At 35.9% G+C, this 15,733-nt stretch overlaps 1 protein-coding gene across 3 annotated transcripts in view; it reads right to left on the bottom strand.

The window, feature by feature from the left end:
- Positions 1–15,733, bottom strand: part of MAP3K5 (mitogen-activated protein kinase kinase kinase 5) — a 201,201-nt gene that overhangs the window by 95,270 nt on the left and 90,198 nt on the right. For all 3 annotated transcript variants that reach the window (XR_004284933.1, XM_032339409.1, XM_032339411.1), the window contains exon 8: positions 2,147–2,259. Coding sequence is in view for 2 of the 3 variants with exons in the window: in XM_032339409.1 (XP_032195300.1) it covers positions 2,147–2,259 (113 nt within the window). In the remaining variant the exon portion in view is untranslated. The remainder of the gene's footprint in view (positions 1–2,146; positions 2,260–15,733) is intronic.

The following is a 15,733-nucleotide window of genomic DNA, read 5'->3' as shown; positions in this document are numbered from 1 at the left end:
TGTTAGCTAATACTTTCATCACATCACATAATTATCATTTCTTTTTTGCAATGAGATCTACTCTCTTAGCTGAGTGCTGATCATTTTAATCTGTACTTAACTTAAAAATGACAATTCAGAGGAGGTACATTTTCAAGCCACTGTGTTACTGTTCCATCAACGCATGCAAATCAGTGTCAATTCCTATAATGATCTGGAGGCCTTAAGAAAATTTGACCTTAAGTTCAAGAACATAGCAGCACAAATTATTTTTAGCTCACTAGTACTTGAAGAATTTTGGCTTATGTAGAGTTTGAAAATCAAACTCAGATACAATTTTTTTTTTTTTATAATCACTGGTCCTGAGTATAAGTTGCCACGTATTTTCTCTGATTTCATTTACCAACTGAAAAAATTATTGCAAATAAATCTCTGTGCATTAAATAACAGTGCAATCCAGTAGCAACCAGTATTTTATCATTCTTTTAGTTGGGGCCCTTTCAAAAATTATTTAATACTCAAACTTTGCTGTAAAGGATTTCCCAGAACATTACACATTTATAAGCCCTTCCCAAATGATGTAAAAAAAAGTCCAGGACTCATTTTTCTGGAAGAAAAATTAAACAGAAACAGTCTCCAGTTAAAAATCTTAACAGAAGGAAAAGGTTCTTCTACAATTTATAGATTCGCTAAGACCGCTTTTTTTCCTTTATGAAAAATATGGCATAATATTTCTAGGTCTGTAGTAATGACTCCAAAAGTGTTGGAAAGATTCTCTGAAAGACAGCAAAATCTCACTACCATAGACAGTTTTTCAATATGCAAAACTTTAAAAAATGTTATTAAAGCTAAAAGCAAAACACAAAAACAAAAACAAAAAACAAAAAGCCACAAAGTTTATTCACTAAGATGCAGTCTATCTTAAAATTCCAAAGAGGGGTGAGCAGATCAGATAATGTCCACAGATAAAAGGGATAAAAGCACATTCTACGTTTGTATCTTTAGGGTAAATACCCAATAGTGCAATTGCTGGGTCATAGGGCAGTTCTATTTTCAATATTTTGAGGAACCTCCATGCTGTTTTCCAGAGGCCCGAATGTTTATAGCAGCAATGTCCACAATAGCCAAACTATGGAAAGAACCTAGATGTCCATCAACAGATGAATGGATCAAGAAGATGTGGCATATATACACAATGGAATACTATGCAGCCATCAAAAGAAATGAAATCTTGCCATTTGCGACAACATGGATGGAACTAGAGCGTATCATGCTTAGCGAAATAAGTCAAGCAGAGAAAGACAACTATCATATGATCTCCCTGATATGAGGAAGTGGTGATGCAACATGGGGGCTTAAGTGGGTAGGAGAAGAATAAATGAAACAAGATGGGATTGGGAGGGAGACAAACCATAAGTGACTCTTAATCTCACAAAACAAACTGAGGGTTGCTGGGGGGAGGGGGTTTGGGAGAAGGGGGTGGGATTATGGACATTGGGGAGGGTATGTGCTTTGGTGAGTGCTGTGAAGTGTGTAAACCTGGTGATTCACAGACCTGTACCCCTGGGGATAAAAATATATGTTTATAAAAAAAAAAAAAAAAAGCACATTCTATCAATGGCTACAATTCAGAGATGATCTCTCAGAAGACTCATCACTGCCAAACTGCCATCTGCTTGACCTACTGTTTTGGGGGCTTTGGAGTCTCACCTCCAATACCACTGAAATCACAGTGCTTGAAGGTATGTAAGAGAATCAGAAATAGAAAATATCAGAGGTCTTTTCTTCATCTTCTCCTACTTCTCCTTTTTTTCCTCCTCCTCCTCGTCCTCTAAATCTAAAACAGGAAATGTTTCTGATGTTCCAAATATTACCTTATTTGGGAGTTGAGGCTGAATGCAGAGCCCATATTTTCAATATTAGTTTGTGCTGGAACAATAAATATTAACCAAGGTGTTTTTAGAAACAGGCAAAATAAATGAAAAACCAAATTACATCCCAATATCAGGATTCTGCGCAATAATATGAAACACTAAACAAGGAGATACCGTAACAGAAAACCTATAGAACTAAAAAGCAAAGGGTCTATCTGTCAATGATTCTCTTTTTTTGTACCAAGTTGGGTCCAGTTTCTTGACTTCCATGTAAAATATCAAGCAGCAATTACCAACTTTCCGGAGCTCAAAGGAAGATTCAAACTGATGCCCAGCTGCCAGGAGAAGGACCGCATAATTAATTCCCGACTGTAACGATGGCTCAGATTCAAACGCCTTTTTGAACCTAATTTAAAAAAAACCAAAAAAACAAACAAATGTACAAGTTTACTTCCTCAATCATGAAACTCTGGGTGTGCAACAGCTTCTGTTTGCATAACCCTGATGCCTGAGCAAGCAAAAATATTCCACTGGCCTTCACCCCAGAATGTAGCGTGCTGTGTTATTAGGATTTAATGCTTAAGTAACTCTGCCTTTCTTTGCCCTCCCTCCACTGCATTCCCTTGCTTAGCTTACCTTTACCATAGTAGCCTTTGTCTTTTTAAAAAAATCCTCTTTTCTTTTTTCTTTCTTTCTTTCTTTATTTATTTATTCATTCATTTTTTAACTGAATTCTGACTTTATCTTTCACAGTGCATTTCGCATCTTGCGTCCTTTCAAAGAAATAGTACTGAAATTCTGGATACATTTTCCTGCAATTATCATAGCAATATAATCACCTAATAACTACCTAATTTTTGTTAGTGGTATTAGGTTTTTTTTTTAATTTTTTCAATTTATTTATTTTCAGAAAAACAGTATTCATTATTTTTTCACCACACCCAGTGCTCCATGCAATCTGTGCCCTCTTTTCAACAATCTACCAGAAATGTGAGAGAGTGTGTGTGTGCGCTTGTGTTCGTTCACATGTGTAAGCAGTGGTAATTAAAACATAAAAGCCCTGTACCCCTGGGGATAAAAATACATGTTTATAAAAAATAAAAAATTAAAAAAAAAACATAAAAGCCCTGTACCTATTTTTCAAAGTGGTTTTTAAAAGCCTGAAAAATATACAAAGCAAAGAGGAGACCATCTAGGTAAACACTGAAACAGTGAGTTTCACAAGAGTGATGCAGAAATGAAGTAAAGAATGTCAATTGCACTAAGACATTAAGAAAAACAGAGACTGTGGCTGTGCATGCTAATGCTGGCTCAAAGAGAATAAGAACACTTTTCTGAATATGCATGAAACTAAATATCAACCTTTGAAAAACACTTCGACATCTGAAAAGACTTCAGCGTTTGCAAATCCCTGTATTTTCAAGGTGATACTTTAGATTCTGTCCAAGGATTTCCTTACATCGAATTGCTCAACAGGCAACAATATTCAATATTATCACATTTTGGAGCATGAAGAAAAAAATGAAAATAAACACCCTGGTGACTGCTAGAAATTGCTTGACACAAACATGAAAAATGAAATCTTTACTTTAAAAAATCAAATTAAGCAAAATTTAAGGGCTACATACTGAATGAATGATGATTTGATGATACAAAAAAAAAGGTTATACAGAAAAAAAAAACACTACAATTCCAAGATAAAGACATTCCCACTTAAATTATTAACTGTTAAAAGACAAGAATAGCAAAAGTGGTGGCAGACACAGCTGTACGCATTATAGTATACTCTTCTTGGCTTTTATACATGCTTGAAATTTTCCATAACTTAAAATGACAAGTTAAGCTTCAAAAGGAAAGAAAAAGTACATTTTTCTGGATATTAAGGATTATGTGACCTGTTTAAGGGTCTTTTTCTTTTTTTAATGCACAACAGTCACTTTTAATTCACAATAGGTTTTTATTTTTTTAAGATTTATTTATTTATTTGAGAGAGCATGTGCATATGTGTGAGTGGGGAGAGGGGCAAGGGAGAGAACCTCAAGCAGACTCCATGCGTAGCGCAGAGCCTGACACAGCGCCTCATCTCACTACTCATGACTTCATGACCTGTGTCAAAACCAAGAGTCAGATGCTTAACCTACTTGAGTCACCCAGGCATCCCGGGTCTTACTTTTTAAATAGAGTAAGTATCTCTGAATGGAAACAAAGGTTAAGCAAGTATTAATCTTAACTAGTTGGCTTAAATAATTACAACATGAGAGGAAGAACAGAAAATTTCCAAGTATACCACTGCTGGTGATCAAAAAGCATTTTTACCTGTCTAGAAGTACAGGTGTTTCCCAGTTTAAGATGGAAAAAACATGCAACCAGACTGCTGATATTTAAAACTAGTCATATAAAGGAAAGACATGATTTTTAAATCTTAGACTCATTTAAGTCTCAGAAGTTTTTGTGTTTGTTCAGAGACAAGTAGAATATCCCACTACAAAGAGCACAGAAGAAGAAAGAAGTTGTATATTCTATTTTCTCTCAATTCATATCAAGATATGCAATATTTTCCAACAAATAAATTCTTTCCTTTTTCCTAAAACCAAAGAACATGAAATTTCTCTTAAAGATATTAAAGTTTAAATGCAAAAAACAAGACATGCCCAAACCAATCAATAAAAATTGACTAAGGACTTCCTATGTTCCAAAATCAACCAAAATGAAAAGTTTGGCTTACATGTGTTTGTATGTTACAATATATAGTATACATATATATTTTTTATATGTTTTTAACCAAAATATGAATGCCAATAAAATTAATAATTTGTTTTTCTAGGATTCATTGCATTCCATGAGAATGACTTTAGTCCTGGGCGCCTGGGTAGCTCAGTGGGTTAAGCCGCTGCCTTCGGCTCAGGTCATGATCTCAGGGTCCTGGGATCGAGTCCCGCGTCGGACTCTCTGCTCAGCAGGGAGCCTGCTTCCCTTCCTCTCTCTCTGCCTGCCTCTCTGCCTACTTGTGATCTCTCTCTGTTAAATAAATAAAATATTTAAAAAAAAAAAAAAAGAATGACTTTAGTCCTTAGGAGAAAGTTTTAACATTTTCTGGATTCTCCTGGAGATTAAGATAACATGCAGGCTGTGTTACAAGAGAAATAAAACCCTGTCATATATTATTAATATACCACCCATAGGAAATTAAAAATTCTCACACACTGTCAAAGTAAATTAGTATAGCATTTCTTGCCTAAAATTTGTCAGTATATACCAAAATTGTAAAATTTTAAAAAATTAAGCATACCTATTGACACAATAATTATACATCAATGAATTTTTCCTAAGGAAAAGCATTAAATATGTAATAAAAAATTCAGTTATAAGGATATTTGTTGTGAGTTGAAAAACTACTCTAAATTTCCAATATTATAAAGTTTAATAGGGAATAAAATGTATTCTAAATGTTTGAAAGATATATACCATTTAAATTATAGAAGACTATTTAATGCCTGGGGGAAAACTTAAGCTTCAAAGTAGATGTAGTAGTCTAGCTAGAAGCCATCACTTCTGCTGTAACAACTATGTGGAAAAGGATACATACTCAAAAATATATTTTTATAGACACTGGAGATCTATGGCAACAACAATTAAAAACATCATTCAAATAAAGCTTCAGAGAGGGAAAGTGCCCTTGCAAGATGAGCTGAATTGCTTTGTCTTCTACAGGGGCATTTGCTCATTCTGATCATAAGATGAGGGTTGGGCTTGGCATAGGCAGAGGAACTTCCTATTTGAAACTCTTCCAGGGAAAAGAGAAACTAGTGGATTTCCTGATAGTTGCATGGGTTGGCATGAGGGAATGAAACCTGGAGGAACCTCTCCACGGGGCATTTGTTGAATGCTGGGTTGTACAGGCAGCTGGGAGATGAGGCAGGGCTGGGATGGCAGAGTGAAATTTCCTCAAGTCTGGCAGGACTTAGAAGTAAAGTGCCACTAGCAAGAGGAGCTGGCAACAAAGATATGACAGTCTCCTCCCTAAAAAAATTGCCAAATTTTAGAGCTGTATGATGTGAAAGAACAAAGAGTTAAACTCAAAACTTCAAAGGGTAGACATGAAATCACTCACAGCACTCAGGGATAAGGAGATAGAGATCTGTTTGGCTCTCAGTCAAAAGTTGAGACAAAATCAAGATAGACTGGGTCAACCAAAACTGAAACCCAGACCAACTCAATTAAATTGCATTTTTCCATAAAGACTTCTTTATTTATTTGAGGAGGGGTGAGAGGGGCAGAGGGCAAGGGAGAAGGAATCCTTTTTTAAAAAAATATTTTATTTATTCATTTGAGAGAGAGACAGAGCACACAAGCAGGGAGAGAGGCACAGGGAGAGGGAGAAGCAGAATTCCCACTGGGGCAGCTGGGAGCCAGATGTGAGGCTTCATCCCAGGACTCTGAGATCATGACCTGAGCCAAAGGCAGAGGTGTAACCATCTGAACCACTCAGATGCTCCAAGGGAGAAAGAATCATAAGCAGACTCCATACTGAATGCAGAACCCTGTGTGGGCTCAATCTAAGGGCCCTGAGATTATGACCTGAGCCAAAGTCTTAAGACCAAGAGTCTTAGCTTAATTAACTGTGTTACCCAGGTGCCCCAACTCAATTGCATTCTTTGAAGTAATCATCTTCTTATCCTATCTGGCTAAAAAGGAAAGTAAGAACTTCCTGTGAGAGAAAATAAACCATCTTCAGTCTTAAAAATTCTTAAATAGAAAATATATGGGATATAATAACTATGAGACATGCAAAGAGCCAGAAAAATGTGACCAATAAACAAAAGAGCAAAAACAGACAAGAGTAGTTGACTTAGAGATAATTCAGATGCTGGAGTTTATAAACAAGGAGTTTAAACTAATTATTACAAATATGACAAAAATCAAGAAAAAGATGGACAAAGGAATAAAAAGATAAACAATTTCAATAGAGGGTTGGAATCTTAAGAAAAAAGAATCAAAAGGAATCTTTGGATGGGTTTAATAGACTAGACAGAGCAAAGGACAGAGCTGGTGAAATGAATAGGTCAATATAGCATACCTAAATGGAAGCAGACAGAAAAAGTGAGGGGGAAAACACAAGAAAGCATGAGACATATGGGACACAGTTAAGCTATCCAACATATGTATTATTGTTACTCCAGAAAGAAGGGAGAATACAGAACACAAGAAATATCTGAAGACATAATGGCCAAAAATACTACCAAACTGTTGAAAACATTAACCCACAGATTCAAGAAACTCAGCAAACTTCAAGTTAGGATAAAATGAAATAATCACAGTCTAAATGCCAAAACCAAAGACACAGAAAAATCCTAAAATGAGCCAGAGTGAAAAAGATACATTCCTATAAAGGAAAAATAAAAGAGATTTAGCAATACAAATTAGGGAAGCCAAAAGATAATGCAATGACATTTTTAGAGTGAAAAAAGGAAAAAAGAAAAAAGTATAAGAAAGATGCTTTCAAGCAAGCAAAACCTGCAAGGATTAATTGCCAACAGATCCACACTACACAAAATACCTAAAAGTACTTCTTCAGACTAAAGAAAAATAATACCAGTTGAAACACTGAACTGCAGAAAGAAAGAACATCAGAAAGGGTAAATAGGTGACTGTACATAAAAGATATTAACACTTCAAAAACGTGATTATTTAAACTCCCCTACGTTTCTTTCCTTGTTCAGGAGTTGGTAAAGTACAAATTTAAGGTACACTATAAAAGTCAAGGATGCAGATGGCAATCTCTAGGGAACTACTTACCTAATAATATAAAAAGTATTAGTAAAGGGCTAATAGAAGATAAAACATAATATTAAATTAATAGAAAATGGGGGGGATGGAAGACTAAAAGAAAATAGAACAATGAAACAAATAGAAAAAAATAGCAAGATGATAAACATAACTGCAAATACCAGTTATCACAACAAATATAAATGACCCAAACACTACAAATAAGAGAGTTTTGTCAAGTTAGACTGAACAACAACAGCAAAGGAAGGAAGGAAGGGAGGGAAGAAGGAAGGAAAGGGCAATTTCAATTATACACATTTAAGAGACACACTTTAAATACAAGGACACAGTTAATTTGAAGGTAAAATGATGCAAGAAGACATACTGCTCAAATATTAACTGAAAGAAGTTTGTTGTGATTATCTATTAATATCAGATAAAAGACTTTAAGGCAAAAGATATTACAAGACATAGGAGGGACATTTCATAATAATAAAATGAAATGAAAAAATTTATGATCTTAAACTTACCAATTAACATGGATTCATAAAAGCAAAAATTGATAGGACTAAAAATTAGATAAAATTATATTCATACCTGGAGATTTTAAAACACTTCTCTCAGTGATGATCAAACAAGCAGACAAAAAATATTAATGAGGATATGGAAGATTAGAACAACAAGATTAACCAAGGTAATCTCACTGACTTATGTGGAACACTACGTCCAACAACAGTGCACCATCTCTTGGGTCACAAGGCACTTATCAACAAATTTCAAAAAAACTAAAATAATGCAGAGTGTGTTCTCTCATTGCAATAGAATTAAACTAAAGAATAAGAAAAAAGATATGTTTGGACATTGAGCAACCTTCTTCTGAATAACCCAGGGGTTATGACTTCAGAAAAGTCATGCTGACAATGAAAAGATATTTGAGCTGAACAATACTGAAAGTTCAATATATCAAAATTTCTGGGATGTAGAATAATTTATACCTTTAAATGCATATGTTGGAAAAAGAGCAGGGTTGAAAAATCAATGCCATAAGCTCCAATCTAGAAAAATTACAGCATATTATCCCCAAAGTAGAAGGAAAGATATAATAAAGGAAAGAGCAGAAATTAATGAAATAAAAAGTGTAATAAAAAAATCAGCAGTGCCAAAAGTTCGTTCTGTATGAGAAGATTAATAAAATGATAAACTCCAAGGCAAACCGCTCATCACACAACAAGAGAGAGAGGAGAGAGAGAGAGAGAATATAAGCTACTCTTATGCTACACTACTGGGAACAAAAAGGAGGACATTAGTTCAGGTACTGTTAGTATTAAGAAGAAATGAAAAGGAGGGGTGCCCAGCTGGCTTAGTTGGGAGAGCATGTGACTCTTGATCTGGGGGTTGTGAGTTCAAGCTCCGACACTGGGTGCAGAGATTACTTAAAAATAGATTATATTTTTATAAAGTTTTAAAATATTTTTAAATTTTATTTTGTAAAGATTTATTTCAGAGAGAGAGAGAGAGTGCAAACATGAGCAGGCGGGAGGGGCAGATGGAGAAGGCGACTCCCTGCTGAGCAGGAAGCCAGATGCTAGGTTCCATCCCAAAACTCTAGGATCATGATCTGAGCCTAAGGCAGACTCTTAACTGACTGAGCCACCCAGATGCCCCAAGAACAAAATCCCTAAAAGTAAAATGATATTCAGAATAACTTAATGCCAATAACTATGGCAACTTAGGTAAAATGGAAAATTTTCTTGAAAACCACATAGTAACATGATTTAAGAGAGAAAAAAGAAAATTGTGTAATTCTATATCTGTTATAGAATTTATAACAATCTGAAATTACTTTTTATTCTATCATCTGTCTCCCCCAACAGACTGCAAACTCCATGAGAGCAGGGACCTTGTCAGTCCCGTTGGCCACTGAATCTCCAATGCCTAAATCATCAGGATGCCTGACACGTTGCAGGTGAATATGAAATACTTGCTGAATGAAGAAAGTCTGCATCCATTTCTTACCAAGAACCAAGCTGAGACAAGTGATAAATACAGTGGTTCATAGAAGACTCAAGTATCTATTTACTTTCTTCAGTAGTCTAAAATCTGACTGATAAAAACCATACACCCAGAAAGCTACATCCTTTGACCACATTAAATTAATGCATTGCATATCCCCTTCACCAGATTACATTTTAAAGTTGCTGAAATTCACTGTTTCATAAAATATTGAGGATACTGTTTATATAGCTTGCACTGTTGTCTACTGAGTATCTTTTATAAGACATTCCTTTAATTTATTCCTAGGGAGTGCACAGTTTCTTCTGAAGAAGTAGCATATGATTGTTTTTTCATGCTCTACTAAAATGCCTATTGACTTGGAAGTCAGTTATACCAAGCATGTTGATCCTTACGATGTGCATATTTGTATTCTCTACTTCCTTAATGCTAATTTTCCAAACATATTTTATCATTTCATTGGCTTTTTTTTTTAAGACTCAAATTGATAAATTACTGTTAAAATGAAGATGCTAAAATAATGTTAAAATATAGATGTTAACATATAGATGTTGAAAGAACAAAAGCATCCATTTTAGCTGAAGGTGATGTAGCAGTCATTTTAGGGTAAGTGTGTCACAGTATCAAACAACTGCAAATCCTAGGAACTAGCAATGCCTGTTCATGCCACATTTCTACATTAGGTGGCTCAGCTTTGCTCCACATTGTTTTCCTTCTGGGACTCAGTATGCAGGAGTCGTTTTCCCCAGGAAAAATGACCAAGGAAAAATATACACGGCACAACCACAGCTTCTGCTGATAAGGAGCAACAAGCAAGACATATACCCAAACCTGGTGTCATGGGTGGGACAGATCACCTACCTATGAACAGGGATAGGATATTTCTAACAATAGTATGACATAGCACAGATGATGTTCTCCACCCAAGAAAGCTGTGATTAATACCAAATAGTAACAATACCAAACAGACACACTAGTAACAGCTGCCTCTCATTACTGAGCACCTACTAGGTACAAAGAATTGCATTAGACGCTTCAAGCATAGTATTTCTAATTCTGACAGTTCTTTAAGGCAGAGAGGATTCTCTCAAGATTACTGATCAGGACACTAAAGACTGGACATATTAAGTCATGCACATTACAAATGGTACAGTAGGAACTTGACCCAATTCTGCTCAATTCCAAAGCTGAGCTCTTGGTATCACCCTGCTTTATCCTTTGGTGTATATTCAAAAAAATTTTAGTCCTTTTTCATTACTTTCTGGATTTTTTTGCTTTGTTTTGTTTTTGTGTTTTAGTTAAAGGGAGTTGGGTGAAACGGGAAAAATTATGACAAATAAAAGCAGGAAGAACTGCTTTTACATCAAGGATAAAGTTTATATTCCATATACAACAGAAACAGCTATTGATATATTCTTTATATATATTTTGTCACAAAATATATTTGATTGATCTTATTAGAGACTAATTTTTTTTAAAGATTTTATTTATTTATTTGACAGACAGAGATCACAAGTAGGCAGAGAAGCAGGCAGAGAGAGAGGAGGAAGCAGGTTCCCTGCTGAGCAGAGAGCCCAATGCGGGGCTCAATCCCAGGACCTTGGGATCATAACCTGAGCTGAAGGCAGAGGCTTTAACCCACTGAGCCACCCAGGCGCCCCTAGAGACTAATATTTTTAAAAGAATAATATAGCAATACTGCTGAATGTGCCCATAAAATTCCCCCAAAGAAGTTTTATGTTGTTGAAAACTTCACCATTTAACTAGCAAGAGGATAAATTAATGTGAATGTAAGTTCTTACATAAAGAAATCTATCAACAATGATTAATAGCGTAAACCTATCTATAGAGAAATAAAATCACCAGAGGTGAGTAAGCTAAACTAAAGATGACTTCATGAAATAAATCTCGAGGATGAAATTAGATATTCACATCTTAAGAGGATTCTAGTGACTACATTTGAGTAACTGAATGAAGATATGTCCACTACTGTTGATTTTTTCCCCATTTTAATCCTAAATATTTACTGGAAAAAGTAAGTACTTTGCACTCTTCAATTCATTATTACATTGAAAAGATGCAAACTTCTTAGTTGAGCTTCCAAAGCAAGAGATTTTTGTTCAAGGCTGCCTTATTATTAGCAACTGTATTTGTCACCTGATTGCAAACTAGCTCTAAAAGAGGCAAGTACTTGATTATGAAGTGAGTGACGAAGTCTTTAGAACAAAGACAGCTCATTTTTTGCATCTGCACTGAGATGTTCAACAAAGTCAAGAATAAAGGAAATATTCTTGAGTTGATTATTTCTAGCTAGAGAGCATCTACTTTCCATCAAAGAGGAAACTGAGCTCAAGTCAAGTTCTCTCTATTTAGCTGTCATTTTTCTTGCTTTGTGATATAACAGCTGTGATTCTTTCTGGGAGACATAAAAGTAATTAAATTAGAATTTCATGATGCTTTGCATCTCTAGGGATATTTCTTAAATTATCACTCATAAAATAACTCACAGACAAAGCAGGACAGCGTAAGAAGAAAACTAGTGCCAAATCACTCCATCAATTTAAATAGGGGGGGAGACCTTCTCTTCATTTCAAACTACTTATTTGTTTATGATCCTTATTATAAAGAAAAGTTGGAAGAAAATAAAACAACCCCAAATTCTAACTATCTTCTTCCAGTCCTTTTCCCCTTCACAGACTTTTTTTTTCCAAAAAAATAAAAGAGAATCATGTTATTTTTATAATCTGCTTTAAAATTTTGGTTGAATGGCATGATGTGTGTTACTATCAATTTTTTTTTTAAACCACCATTTTCTTCTGGGTATATACCCAAAAGAACTGAAAGGAGGAAACTCAGATATCTGTACACCAGTGTTCATAGCAGCATTATTCACAACAGCCCAGAGGGTGACAACAAGACAGATGTCCATCAATGGATGAATGGATAAATATAATACAGTGTATACATAAAATAGAGTATTAATCAGCCTTAAATGCCATATGATTCTACCTATATGAAATACCTAGACTAGTCAAATTCATAGAGACAGAAAGTAGAATGTTGGTTGCCAGGGGCTGGGAAGAGAGGAAAATGGGAAGTTGTCTAATGGGTATAGAGTTCGAGTTCTGTAAGATGAGAAGTATTGTGGATGGAGAGTGGCGATGGTTGCAAAAAATGTACTTAATGCTATTGAACTAGACTTCAAACAGTTAAAATGGTAAGTTTTATGGTACCTATATTTTTATCACCAAACCCCAGCACCACAATTTTGAATGAGTGATAGTCCATCAGATGGGGAGGCTACCCTTTGTTTAACATTTTCGCCAACGGTTGGACATTTAGGTTTCTTCCAATTTTTTGTTACCATAAAATTCAGTGTCATAAACACTGCTGCAAACACATCTTTGTTTCTGTATCTGCTGTTTCTTCAGGATAGTTTCCAAACGACATAACTGGATTAAAGAACATGAAGTATGTCAAGGTTTTTGATGCATAATGCCAAATTGCTTTCCACAAAGATCTCACCAATTCACTTTCCTAGGAGCAGTGTAGGAGAGAGACCGTTCCATCGCATTCATGCCGAAATAGAATACCCTCATCTCTTTTCATCTTTGCCAATTGATAACAAGAAAGCCTAGCTTGGAATTTTAACATGTACTTATTCGACTGCTCTTGAGAATGAACTGTTTTCACATGTTTGTGACCAATCTAAACTTACCCTTCCAATAACTGCCAATTCTCTCAAATTAAAATGTAAACCCCATATTCTAAGAAGACTGGGAAGATGGGAGGAGATACCCTAGGAAAGCTCTGAAGGGCAGATAAAAGTGGGACCCGGGTTTTAAACTTAATCTTTAAAGACGTGAAGAACAGTGAAGATTTAGGAGGAAGGGAGTGACAGCAAAATATGGAGAAAACCTAATCTTTACTAAAAAAAAAAGCAGCATATTATCAATTGTGGTTAATCTATTCAATAACATGGACTCAGAATCTCCCAAACCAGAATCTCCAGGGGCAAAGAACTCCATCCACATAGCTGAAAAACTCCACAAACGACTGTGATGTTCAGCCAGGCTTGGAAATGATCACTTTAATTCACTGAGTGAAATCAGCCCTATTCTTCCACTTTCTCCTTCCTTTTCAGCATAATGCTTGGCAAACATCTAGCTTTCTCACTCAACCCTCTGACAACTGAGTTACATAAAGCAAGCCTTAGTTGCCCTCCTTAGGTGCTGAGTACTTGTTAGCTGCAATTAGGAACCTCCACAGCGACATCCTGAATACTACCATTCCTGGATTTCAACTGGTTAGGCCATAACAGAGCTTCATCCAATCTATCGTTTGCTGGGTGTGTCACAAGGCCAAGACATGCAACCAATTTACCAGGGTGCTAGCTTATAAAGCAACTGTGAGGGCACCTGGGTGGCTCAGTGGGTTAAAGTCTCTGCCTTCAGCTCAGGTCTTGATCTTAAGGTCCTGGGATTGAGCCCCTCATCGGGCTCTCTGCTCAGGAGGAAGCCTACTTCCCCCATCTCTCTCTGCCTGCTGCTCTGCCTACTTGTGATCTCTCTCTCTGTGTCAAATAAATAAATAAAATCTTCTTTAAAAATTAAATAAATAAATAAATAAAGCAGCTGTGGGTACAGTGTATGTTCTTCCTGGATCTCCAGGTCATCCTGGAGCTGCTGGTCCCTTAGGAGCCCTCTACATCTGAACATCAATGAGCTAGGGGTCATGCTGAGTTACTACAAACTTTTCAGGCTTTGAGTTCTTAAAAATAAAAAAAAATAGTGGGGGGGTGTGTCTGGGTGGCTCAGTCAATTAAATGTCTGCCTTCAGCTCAGGTCATGGTCCCAGACTCCTGGGATTGAGCCCTACATCAGGCTCCTTGCTCAGTGGGGAGCTGGTTTCTCCTCCCACTGCTGTGCTCTCTCTCTCTCTCTCTCTCAAATAAATAAATAAAATTTTTTTAAAAAATCATCTGAAATTCGGAAACTCACCTAACAGACACAATAAAGGACAGATCAAAAATGATGTCAGGGGAATGGTGAGATAAAACTCTGAGGGACACAGAGGGTAGTGGAAATGGAGATAACACAGAGAAAGATATCTCGAAGCCAAGAAAAAGAAAAAAAAGTCTAATCTGGCAAATGGAAAATAGGCACTGGTCTCTATTTGTAGGTCGATTGGCCTGTTACATAACTCTCCCAAAGTAAAGCCAACCCTATTAATAATGTAAAAACTAAGTAGTTATTAGGCACACATTACTGTTTGAATAGCACTGTCAGTGACGTCAAAGAAAATTAGTTGATAAGGCAAAGCTGTCTGTCCTCTCACAAGTTACTATGGAAAAACGAACATATTAATGCTAAAAACAGGCTGAATGCTTTCAATTTCCTGGTTATGGACCTTTTTTGGCATTACAACAAGAGAGACATGATTATATTAATATTGTACAAGCACCTAATTTCCTTTCAAATTGCTGCAAATGACTTTGTATCTCCCCTTAAGAATGAGAATGCCATCATGTCTAAAACCAAATACAATTGCAAACATGCATGGCCTATCCACGGTACCCCACGACAGCTCTGGTACGTGAAATTTAAATAAGGCCCATGTAAAAAGTACACAAACTCTAATTTTTCCCTCATCAACTACATGTTCAGCTAGATGCAGGAAGAACAGAAAGAAAACATGGGAATATTTTAGGAAAAGGGAAACTTCATCTAGTTAGTGTTCATGTTGAATGTGGATAAACGTAACAATATATAAAGAAATACAAAATATTTTCACATATTCTACACCAAAACTATAGTACTAGGTGCCTACTAAATTCTAGGACTTTAACATATGCTGCTTCTTTTAGTTCTCACAATAGAGCATTTATTCCTCCCAAAACAGTAAGTTTAAGCCAGTTGCAGTTGTAACAATCCTGTCCTCCTTCCCAGTGACTTGTGCAATATTGGGCTGATGATGGAATACCAGAAGCATGAAGAAGAAGTAAGGAAAGTCTGGGGTAGGTTTTTGTGAGCATGCTTTCCCAGTTCTAAGAAAAAGATGGCTTCCATTTCCTTTCTAGACCGTGGTGTAGCTAAACTAGA

This window comes from Mustela erminea, chromosome 4 (genome assembly GCF_009829155.1).
Source record: "Mustela erminea isolate mMusErm1 chromosome 4, mMusErm1.Pri, whole genome shotgun sequence".
Lineage (NCBI taxonomy): Eukaryota > Metazoa > Chordata > Mammalia > Carnivora > Mustelidae > Mustela > Mustela erminea.
Note: the sequence above shows the minus strand (reverse complement) of the source record. Positions and strands in the feature narration are given on the sequence as shown.